General features: G+C 34.9%; 1 protein-coding gene across 1 annotated transcript in view; it reads left to right on the forward strand.

Annotated features, from left to right (window-relative positions):
* PNPT1 (polyribonucleotide nucleotidyltransferase 1) overlaps positions 1–12,175 on the forward strand; it is a 42,068-nt gene that overhangs the window by 5,144 nt on the left and 24,749 nt on the right. The window contains exons 3-11 of the mRNA XM_059080019.2: positions 306–380; positions 1,405–1,510; positions 2,390–2,439; positions 3,456–3,519; positions 3,616–3,663; positions 4,601–4,714; positions 10,179–10,365; positions 11,261–11,312; positions 11,690–11,747. Of these exons, the coding sequence (XP_058936002.1) occupies positions 306–380; positions 1,405–1,510; positions 2,390–2,439; positions 3,456–3,519; positions 3,616–3,663; positions 4,601–4,714; positions 10,179–10,365; positions 11,261–11,312; positions 11,690–11,747 (754 nt within the window). The remainder of the gene's footprint in view (positions 1–305; positions 381–1,404; positions 1,511–2,389; positions 2,440–3,455; positions 3,520–3,615; positions 3,664–4,600; positions 4,715–10,178; positions 10,366–11,260; positions 11,313–11,689; positions 11,748–12,175) is intronic.

Consider the following 12,175-nt stretch of genomic DNA (forward strand, 5'->3'; position numbering starts at 1 on the left):
CTTTATAGTCTAAATTTCCTAATAAGAAGTAGAAAATATGATTGGATGTGACTAAGCTATCAGCCTTTTCACTTTAGTTCTGTTGCTTTTGAAAAACTTAGTGACTATTCTAATACACATCACGACCATGCAGAAGGGATTAAGATCGGACTACTTGTGAATAATTATTTTCATAGTCATTGTGTCATGGAATAACATTTCTCTTCCCTTCATTTAACTGAGGGAGGATTTAGTCATTCACTGCTTATATGTTGATATCTGATTTTAAAAGAATTTACCAGTGTTGTTGTTTATGTTTAACTAAGTCAGGTGACACTGCAGTGATGGTCACAGCTGTCAGTAAAACAAAACCTTCACCTTCCCAGTTCATGCCTTTGGTGGTAAGTATTTGCTGATTTTTCTGAACTGTAATATAGCATAAATATAGAATTTATAGTATTTTCGTCCAGTGTCTAGTGAGTACAAAGTGTAAACTTTGCACAATAAAGGATTTCCTTAATTGTTTGATACTGAGTCATTAAAAGAATTTAAACTGATTGCTTCATAACCAATTCTCATATTAGTGGTAAGCATACTTTACAAGGTCCAAGTTCATTAAGTTGACAAAAACAGTGGAAGTGCACAAGTACTTTGATGTTTAATAAGCAAAGAATTCATTGCTTTCATAAATTTCCCTTTAGTATGAGTCTGCAAGTATATGTTTGGTGAAGAGTAAAGAGCTCATTAGTATTTTATGGCTTCTTTTATTATGAAAAGGGGAATGCAGTTATATCTAAGAGAGGTAATACAAAAAAAGGCAATGTTGAACTTGACCAGGAAGTGGGAAGTAGGGAGGCTACACAGTCATCTGACTAAGTGGAAGTCTTTTAAAAACTCCATTTGCTGGGGGCTTCCCTGGTGATGCAGTGGTTGGGAATCTGCCTGCCAATGCAGGGGACGCGGGTTCGGGCCCTGGTCCAGGAAGATCCCACACGCCGTGGAGCAACTAGGCCTGTGTACCACAACTACTGAGCCCACATGCCACAACTACTGAGGCCTGCGCACCTGGAACCCGTGCTCCACAATAAGAGAAGCTGCCACAATGAGAAGCCCACTCACCGTAACGAAGAGTAGCCCCTGCTTGACGCAACTAGGGAGAGCCCGTGCGCAGCAATGAAGACCCAATGCAGCCAAAAATAAATTAATTAATTAAAAAAAAAAATCCATTTGCTGAAACATTTCTATCAGCTCTCCTTTCCCTAAGAGATACAAAACACTAAAAGTAAACAAAATATTCTCCACTCTTAGTCTGGAATATGCTGTTGCAACCTCAGAAGAATTGTATCTATATAGTAATTCTTGGGGAATAGTTTGCTACTACCAAAATCAGTTGAATGAATTGCATTTTTTTCATTGCTACTTCAGGTTGACTATAGACAGAAGGCTGCTGCAGCAGGTAGAATTCCCACAAACTATCTTAGAAGAGAGATTGGATCTTCTGATAAAGAAATTCTTACAAGTCGAGTAATAGGTAAGATATTAAGATAGAGGCATTAACCCTCTCTGATAAGCCTGTGTTAGTATCTCTTTTCTTCCATCTGTATTCTACAGTATCTATTAAATTTTCTTTCACTACATTAACACTGCCTAAGATTATTTACTTTCTGTATCCCCTCACTCAAATGGAGGCTTCATGAGAGAAAAAACTTTTTGTTTGTTTAATACTGAATCCCCTATACCTGGCATACTGCCCAGCACAAAATAGGCATTCAATAAATATTTGTTGACCAAATGAATGAATCTCTATTAATCATGTAAATTCTGTGGCCCACGCCTCTACTCTGTTGAACCTATCGTGAGTATTTTCCATTTTTATGTTCAGCATGGTAATTCCTGAAAGCATTATATTCATCAACTACTAAAATATGTTTATAACCTTTCAAATCTTCGACATCTTTAAATACTGTGGATCATTTGTAGTCTATAGCTCTTCTACCCAAAATTTCTACTTTATATTTATATGCATTCATCAGACACAGAAAATCAAGGAAGGATTTTCTTTTGGTCTGCTGTTGGTTAAGTCTCCTTCCTCCACTTATATAAATAAATAACAAATAAGCAATGAATTCTGATGCCTGTGGAACCAGAATGAAAAGCTGCTCCCCAATTTTACACTTGGGTGCTCTTGCCCTGCTAGTTTTTCATCTTTAGGGCATGATGTATATTAACATTTATCTGTGACCCTGTCAGTAAATTAGTCCAAGGGTTTTGTTTTTGTTATTATTGTTTTGTTTTATTGAATGGCTAGTTATATTATTTTTTAGCTTGTTTAATGAGGGAAAAGTTTTAAACTGTGAAGCAACTTCTGTCAGTAACTATTTAATGTCTTTTCTTTTTTTGCTTTTGGCAGATCGTTCAATTAGACCTCTCTTTCCAGCAGGCTACTTTTATGATACACAGGTAGGTTCTGTTTTAGGTTTATTTGTTTCCAGGTCAATCAAAAATGACTTAATGAATCTCTATTTAATACTTCCTAGTCTAAACATTTTAAACAGTACAAAATAAGAATTTCTGGTGATCCTGCTACATTTTACATTAAGTTTTTTTAAAAACAATAATTTTTAAAAGCTAACATTTATTTGGTGTCAATTTGAGCTGATACCTGAATTATGAGTAGGAATTAGCCAATGTAGTAGTGTAGGAAGATGGAATGGAAAGTACAGAAGCCCTAAGGCAGGAAAGAGGTTGGTAAATCTGAAAAAAGGGTAGAGTGATTGAGGTGGGTGGGGACAGTTCAGGCTGGGCCTTGAAGGTCATATTAATAACAGACTAGGACAGTTGACACAACTAATCTGTATTACCTATTTTTATCACTGGGTCCTCCATACCTCTACTTTCTTATATTTTAATACTTTCTGAATATTACTTTCTTTCAGAATAATGACCCATATACTTTAATTAAGTAACTATTTTATGTATTTGAGAAAAATAAATATGCCTTGCAAATATCCCTTTGCAAGGATGTCACTGCCTCAAGAAGTTATTTTCCTAAGTACATGACATAAGCATATTATTAGTGTAATTTATTTGTCTGTGCTTAGCAAACAGAAGACAACAATATTTTTATGTAACATTTACTAACATAGCTAACATTTACTGAATACTTTCAACATGCTCAGTATTATAAATGCTTTACACACAATATTTCCTATAATTTTCCTAAGAACTGTTTAGGAAGATGCTGTTATTTTTCCCTTTTAAAGATAAGGAAACTTTTGAGGCTTAATTTAAGTAATTTGTCAATGGTCAAGCATGTAGTTAAATGATAACCAGAATTAAGGGGTTTGACTACAAAGGCCCTGCTTTTAACCATATAGTGCTCCTATATTTTAGGACAAGATGTTAATCGAAATGATAATCCTCCCAAATCGAGTAGATTTTTTTTTAAGTGCTTTGAATTTTTTCCCTTGCACCAGATCCTTTGTAATCTGCTAGCAGTAGATGGTGTTAATGAACCTGATGTCCTAGCAATTAATGGTGGTAAGTATAAAAATAAAGATTAAAATTATTACTGTTTTTTTTTAAGCGATGAAATATTTTTATTTCAGCTCTTATTTTTTTCCTTTTTCCTTAAAGCTTCTGTAGCCCTCTCATTATCAGATATTCCTTGGAACGGACCTATTGGTAAGTTAGGATTTGAAAATAAGAAACATTTTTTTCAAGAAATAAGAGTAAGCATGCTATAGCAAGGGAATAAATTTATTGGCTCTGAATTATTATTTCTTAGGGAGTTGAATTAAATGACATTCTAAGAAGAGTCCTTTCAGCATTTTGAGACATTTTTATCTTTGCTTTGGGTTTTGTTTCTATATGTTATGGTGTTAAAGATTATTTTATGTTTTTAGATACTGTGACTTCTTTGTTGCCTCTTCTGTTAGAGGACTTTCTCTTTTTTTGGACTGGGAAATTGTCAGAGTAAATACTCTTTCAGGATAATGCAAACATGTTTGTAACTTACAGCTCTTATAAGTTGTAATCATGCAATATACAAATGATTCATCAAGTAAATAATTATTGAGTGTCCTAAATGCCAGATACTGAGCTAAGCACTGAAGGAACTAAGGCAGACTAGGCATCAGCAGTACAAGATGAATGAGACAGTTCTTGGTTTCAGCATAAGTGAAACAGACAAATAATTATTTTTATTTATAAACAGTATTATAAAAGTGTAGTCAGAGTGCTAAGAAAATGATAGAGAAGGGCGGGTTTAGTCTTGTGAGGTCAGGTTGTCAAGGAGAGCTCCTCAGAGTTGTCGACATTTAAGCTGAACCTTAGTAGGATCAGATTGTAAGCACTTGCCTTAGAGAAAGCACATTCTAGACCAGGAGAAGAACATGAGCATAATTACAGAGATGTAGAAAAAATGGTGTACTTGAGCAACTGAGTGGTCCAGTAAGGCCAGAGGTAGGGTGAGGTAGTATAATCTGTGGGCCTTAAATACCATGATAGAAATATGGATTTTACTGTGGTCACAATTGAAGATAGGGATTGAAGCTGTCACTAGGATGTCTTGAAAACTGAGTTTTTATTAAACAGTTGCCAATATTTTAATATGTTTTAGGGGCAGTACGAATAGGAATGATTGATGGAGAATGTGTTGTTAACCCAACACGAAAAGAAATGTCTTCCAGTACTTTAAATTTAGTGGTTACTGGAGCACCTAAAAGTCAGATTGGTAAGTAGTTTAAGTGGTAGATTTATTCTGGATTTTACTTACAAGTTCTGTCTTCTTAAAAATGCATTTAAACTCTTTTTTTTGTTGTATGTGTGCTTTGTTAATTCGCCATAAAGATTTTTGTTTTATTGCTGCCCTATTTTGGTAGAACTCTTGCTTCATATCAAACAATACCTAAAATTATAGACTGTTATACCACTCTAATTGAAATATACAAAAATCATTATCAAGATAATTCTAGTAATTATTTTTAGACAGATAAGCTGGTCTAAAATTTGGAGTTCCAACTGTGGTAGTAAATTAATTGTTTCATTCATTTAAATATGTTAATTTAGCTAATGCAGTCATTCTAAGTCTGTTTGTTGTCCTCTGAGAAAGAGGTATCATATTTCCAGTAGGTGGAAAACTAGTAATAAAGTAGAAGAAATGCTCTGACCATGGGCCACCTTCACTCCTTTTAACTAAAGTGTCATAATTGCATGAATGAAAATCAGGGGCTGGTTCTGTTGAAGAAGAATGGGCTTTAACAGTCCAAATGACCTGGGTTTGAAACCCAGCATCTGCCGCAGTTAACCATGGACAAATTAATTAAGGTCTCTTAGCAGTTTATTCTACTATGTGACATTTGATGTCTGGAACTTTTTGACAATGGATCTTCTAATGTGGGAACATTTTGATGAAACGTAAACTATTAAACTTTTAGTTCTTTTTTTGGACAATTAATGTGTGCAACACCTCATTTCCAGCTTCTTCTTTTGGAGTGTTAGTAATGAGTTAGAATTAGGTACTATCAATATATATGATAGACAAAACACATGAAACAGGAGTTGTGTATTATCTACATGTTAGTTAGGGATTGTGTGGTTAAACTAAATAAGGCTTAAACAAGATAGGAACTTATTTTTCTCTCAAGTAACAAAAATTCAGAGGTAATGAGTCCAGGACAATTACAGCAGCTCCATAATGTCTTAAGAAATCTAGATTCTTTTTTTAGCTTTCTACTCTGCTGTCCTCAGGATGTGGCCCACATCTTCATACTTATGAACAGGCTACCAGAGCTCTGGCCAACCTTTCTAACTTACAGGCAGGAGGAAGAAAAAAGAAAAAGGGGAATAGAAAAAGGAGTGTGCTCTCTGAGTAAGTCAGCCTCCCTTTTAAAGAACTTTCCCAGAAGTCCCCACATAGCAGTTTCCACTTACATCTTATTGGACAGAAGTGTAACACATCTGCATCCATGACTACAGGGGAGGCAAGGAAGTGGTTTTTGGATTCTACCTTGAGAAGGTGGGGAACTACTGAGGTATAGAGAGGATTCCAAAGATTTGGGGAGGCTCTGAATAACGAATGACCCCTACATCATATTTGAGCATCTCAGAAAGGGCCTTGAGCAGAGTATTGGTTTACTATTTGAAGTTCACTTGTTCTCCATCTGAAATTTTTTTTGCTGAAAGTTACAATGTCATTTACTTCCAATTAGTAAATCGATTTGGCTTCTTTACAGGGCCATTATGATTAGAGTCAAGGTTTGTAAAGTACCTGGCAGGTTTGTAAAGTACCTAGTAAGCAAACAGTTAATACCTGCTATTACCATTAAGACACAAAATAAACTTGCTTCTAAATGGTCATATAGCCTCGATCTGCCTTAGAATTTGAACCCCTCTAATTTTAAATAGATATTGGAGGAATGAACTAAGGATCTTTACTGTATCTGTGGCATGCCACAGTAACCCGATAGGCAGCCTTCCAGCTGGCTGTTCTCACCTGTTCCTCTCTAGATGGAAGAATGAAACCAGAAACTGCTTAAACCATCACAGGGTAGTCTTGAGTAATTATAAGGAGGCTGAACGTGATTCAGAACCAACCTGTAAGGAGACTGGTTTCAGAAGTTAACAGCATCCATTTTATGACTTCCGCATCACTATTTTCTTGAAGATACACAGCCAGTACTCTGTACTTTTGTCAAGGTACACCAAATATACATTTGATCCCATGTTCATGTGTTAAAGTTAATATTGGGTCCAAGTCAAATATCATCATCATGGAACTTCTGGGATACAAAAATACAAAAAAGTAATTGCTACCATTTCATTATTAAAATATTTAGTAATCTGGATTTTTAAAGTATGACCTTAAAGGGCAAGAATAATTTTTTTTTTATTAATTTTTATTGGAGTATAGTTGCTTTACAATGTTGCATTAGTTTCTGCTCTACAGCAAAGTGAATCAGCTATACATATACCTATATCCCCCCTTTTTTGGATTTCCTTCCCATTTAGGTCACCACGGAGTACTGAGTGGAGTTCCCTGTGATATATAGTATGTTCTCATTAGTTACCTGTTTTATACACAGTAGTGTATGTGTGTCAGTCCCAATCTCCCAGTTCATCCCACCCACCCCCCTCGCCCCCTTGGTATTCATAGTGTGTTCTCTACATCTGTGTCTGTATTTCTGCTTAGGGCAAGAATAATTTCTATGCACTATTAGCCACTGGTTACATCCGCAGCCATTATTCTGCACCGTGCTATTTAGATGCCTGTTTTCAACTGGTACATTTAATATCACTAATCTTTCTGTGTATACTAGGATATAATTTAGGAAAAAAGTACACCAGTAACAATTTTTATGGAAAAAACTATCTAGAATTCATAACTTCAGCTAATCTCAGAAGTCCTTTATCTTCAACTATTGAAAATGGTTAAGTTCAGAGCAATCATTTTGACAAGCTTTTTTGTTTAAAATTTTAGCCTCTATGGCAGTGCTGTCCAGAACTCTCTGCAATGAAGGAAATGTTTTATATCTGAACATGTGATTACTCAGTACTTGAAATGTGGCTAGTGAACTAGGAACTGAAGTTTTAATTTTATATAATTTTAACTTATTTAAATGCAAATAGCTGTATGGGACAGGTATTTATCATATTGAACAGCACAGGTCTACAGACTCAAAACCATAAGGGATTTTCTTATAAAGCACTTTAAAAAATGAATTGCTTTGAAGTTTAATTGGTGAAAACAAAGTCTGAGTAATATTCATTTTCTTTGCCATATTCTCTTTGCCATATTCTTTAAATGAATTTACTGAGGTATAATTTATATACATTAAATGCATGTGTGGGACTTCCCTGGTGGTCCAGTGGCTGGAGCTCTGCGCTCCCAGTGCAGGGTCCCGGGTTCAATCCCTGGTCAGGGAACTAGATCCTGCATGCATGCCGCAACAAAGATCCCACACACTGCAATGAAGATCCTGTGTGCTGAAACTTAAAAGATCCCACGTGCTGCAACTAGAAAAGATCACACATACTGCAACTAAGACTTGGTTGTAGCCAAATAAATATTTTTTAAATTAATGTTTTGGGTTTTTTTTTAATTTTTTAAAAATTTGTTAATTTAATTTATTTATTTATGGCTGTGTTGGGTCTTTGTTGCTGCTCACAGTCTTTCTCTCGTTGCAGCAAGTGGGGGCTACTCTTCGTTGAGGTGTGCAGGCTTCTCATTGCGGTGGCTTCTCTTGTTGCAGAGCATGGGCTCTAGGTGCGCGGGCTACAGTAGTGTGGCACGTGGGTTCAGTAGTTGTGGTTCACGGGCTCTAGAGCGCAGGCTCAGTAGTTGTGGCACATGGGCTTAGTTGCTCCATAGCATGTGGGATCTTCCCGGACCAGGGCTTGAACCCGTGTCCCCTGCATTGGCAGGCAGATTCTTAACCACTGTGCCACCAGGGAAGCTCTAAATGCATGTTTTTAAATCTCCAATTTAATTCTGTGAAAGTGAGAGGTGTCATGGGAATACAGATAAGAAAAAGGACATAACCATCTCCATATCATGGTATCAGAGGAAGCATCTTCATGCCTCAAGTGAAGAATTGAAACCTTACCTCCCTTTACCCTCCCCATGTATATTCGTTTAATGTTTATCTACATTTAGAACCACAACAGGGAAGTGTCACAATTTTTGCTTTTGCTTCAACCATCAGTTTAGAAAATTCCAGAGAAGGAAAGTGTCTTGTACTTACCAATATTTCTGCTTAACATGTTCTTAACATGGTTTCTTCCTTTATTGTTTGCTTTCTGTTTAGAGAACTTCCTTTAGCCATTTTAGGGTGAGGTATTTTCTTCTTTCTCCTTCATCTAAGAGTCTTGATTTCTCCTTCATTCCTAAATATCTTCACTGGGTATAGGGTATAGGATTCTGTGATAACAGTTCTTTTCTTTCAGCACCTGAAAAATATTATGCCTCTTTCTTCTGGCCTCCATGGTTTCTGATAATAAATCTGCTGTTGTTTGCTTTTCCCATATGGGTAAGGTGTCATTTTTCTCTGGCTGATTTCAAGATTTTTTTCTTTGTCTTTGGTTATCAGAAGTTTAATTATGATGTGTCTTTCTTTGGGTCATCCTATGTAGGGTTTATTCAGCTTCTTGAATATGCAGGTTTATGTCTCCGCCAAATTTGGGGAGTTTCTAGCTATTTTGTTTTCCCAGTACTTTTCAGCCCTGCCATCTTTCTCCTTTCTTTCCAGGACATCAATGACACAAGTGTTATATCTTTTGTTACAGTTCCACAAGTCTGCTTCAATTGACTGATGGAATTCCAACATATGAAGCATTTTAAGTAGATTGTTTTTCATTCTCCGTTATGCCTAGAAGCCTTAGAAGTGACTTTTTAGGCAATAATAAATCTTAATGACAACATTATGTGGTTAAACATATTAGTTATGATGGTAACTATGTATGATCTTTGACTTGGACAAGTTGAGGAATGCCAGAATGGCACACAAGTTGGCAGGAGTCTATTCAGCCTTGTAGAAACCAAAGCCAAAGCTGAATAGTAGATTTTAGCTAGATACCATGCTAGAAGCCTTACTTTGGAGCTTCCCTGCTTTACACAGGAGTTTTACTGTTAGAGAACTATAAAAACAACCTTTTTATGGTAGTAGCTAGGGTTCTCTAGTTGGCTTACTTGAAACAGTATCACTGCAAAGATTTCCCCACCTGTGCAAGAATTAGACAATGTGACAATGCCCAAATTAAGTGGGAGGTCACATCAAATATTGTTAAACAGGGAACATTTATTGGCCACCTATTGTGCTGATATTGTAAAATTTCATTTTAAATACATTTTTAAAAAAGATGCAATTGTACACATTAAAAGATGGAATTTTATGGTATTTGAATTATATCTTAAAAAGCTGTTATAAAAAATTGTGTGCATAGTTTATTTTCCATTTCATTTTTTATGAGAAATCTCTCATTAAATTTATGAAGAATATAAACCTAACTTCAAATATCAAGGTTTCTTTATTCATTTACTACTGTTTATATTTTGGAATTATATTGATTCTGAGGAAAGAAATCAAAAAGGATTAATAAACAAATTCATCTGTAGTATTGATGTCATATCATGGTATTTGAAAATGCTATATTGGTAAAAGGTTCAATGGCAGTCTTTTTTTTTTTCTTTTTTTTTTTAGTCATGTTGGAAGCCTCTGCAGAGAATATTTTACAGCAGGACTTTTGCCATGCTATCAAAGTGGGAGTAAAATATACACAACAAATAATTCAGGGCATCCAGCAGTTGGTAAAAGAAATTGGTGTTGCCAAGAGGACACCTCAGAAGTTATTTGTCCCTTTGCCAGAGATTGTGAAACACGCTCATAAGTAAGAACATCTGTACAAAAGAAAATATGAAAGTGTCACCAGATTTAATTTCCTCTCAGAAAAAACTTCTCACAAAAGCATTGTCCATGCGTTACTTCTTAAATAGCACCCTTCTATTTTAAGAGTCATGCCATAAATACCAGTCTAATGCTTTAAAAAGGATAAACCCACATCCCTCTTGAAGGGCCTAAGTTTGAATCTCAAAGGAAAGGGGAGAGTGAGTTTACTGGTGAAGATTCAGATCATCCTCATATCTCTCTGTGTCAAGGAAAAAAGTATATAAAGCATAAGATATTTGAATATCTAAGGAAACTGTTGAGGTTCTTGAAAAGAAATAGAATCACCACTATATGCCCAGTCCTTATAATAGTGCCTGCACATAAGTACTCAGTAAATTATGAATGAATGACCAGAAAATTATTTCACTTTATTTGAAATAAATTGAAAAAGTTAATATTTCCATTAGTATGAGTCTCACAGCCATTACTCAGAGATTAAAGAGTTATATACACTGTCCCCAACAAAAGCGTTGCCTGCAATAACAGCCAAAACACGTAGAACAGAAAAAAGCAACTGGGCATATGAGAGAGAGTGAGCAGAGAGAAAGAGAAAAATCTAAGGTGAAATTAATTGAACAATTAAGAAGGGAGGGCATGTGTGTGATTCCCTTAAGATGTAAGGAGAAAGAAATTGGTGTTCTGTATCATAAATAGTAAACAGACTAGCAGTGTTATAGAGCAATAAATACATATTTTTAATTCTTTATGAAATGTTAAATATTTTAGTTTATTATTAAATATTTCAGTTTTATTTATTTTATTCAGTCTATTCAGTTTATAAGAGACACTGCCTAGTGTTTCCAAATATACTCACATTTATTTTGTGCTTAAAATAGACTTGCCATGGAAAAACTCTACGCAGTTTTTACAGATCATGAACATGATAAAGTAGGTATACCTGAATTTTGTTTATATAATTGCTCTGGGAATTCTTTTTTGTCATAGCTTACACAGTTTTGTTTATGAATATCTGTCCTATTTTTATGAAAAATCTCTAAACAGAAAGCTAAATAAAAGCCTAGCTGTTTGCTTCTCCATTCTCCCTTTTGTTGGGAAGGAAGTTTTAGGGAAAACTTTTAGGGAAGTGTGGAAATATATTTAAATGAATTAAACAGGTACTATTCCCTACAAATCAATAACCAGTTTCAATCTTTTAAAGAATGTTACCGTTAGAGAAATCTGATTACTATTACAATGTGTTAATTGTATAATAATTTTAAGAATAGAAATGTTAAATATAATAACTGAACCTCAATTTCTTTTAGATTTCCAGAGATGAAGCTGTTAACAAGATTAGATTAGATACAGAGGAACAACTAAAAGGTAATTTTTTTTTTTTTAGTTTAAAAAATATTTAAAGAAAATAATAGATTTTAAAGTTTTAGTTGTGAGACCTTGAACAAATCGGTTATTCTCATTACTCCCTAGTTTTATCTTTGGTAAACTTAAAATAATGATACATCCCAAGGTTACTGTTAAGTTGACCTCTATAAATGGGTAAGAACTGCACCTGACATAGAGTGGGCACCAATAAATGCTGAATGTGAGGTATTCCTGACCTTTTCTGGATCAAACTCTTATTCTCGGAAATGGGTATTGTTGTATCCTGTCATGAAAATCTAAAAGATATTCTTTAAAATTCTTGAGTTCTTAATTTGTAAAATTGCAATACTAATAATACATGGTTTGTGGGGATTGAATAAGTCATTTACATCTGCACCTGGCACATAGCAAGTTCAGTAAGTGTTAAC

Source organism: Kogia breviceps, chromosome 11 (assembly GCF_026419965.1).
Source record: "Kogia breviceps isolate mKogBre1 chromosome 11, mKogBre1 haplotype 1, whole genome shotgun sequence".
Lineage (NCBI taxonomy): Eukaryota > Metazoa > Chordata > Mammalia > Artiodactyla > Physeteridae > Kogia > Kogia breviceps.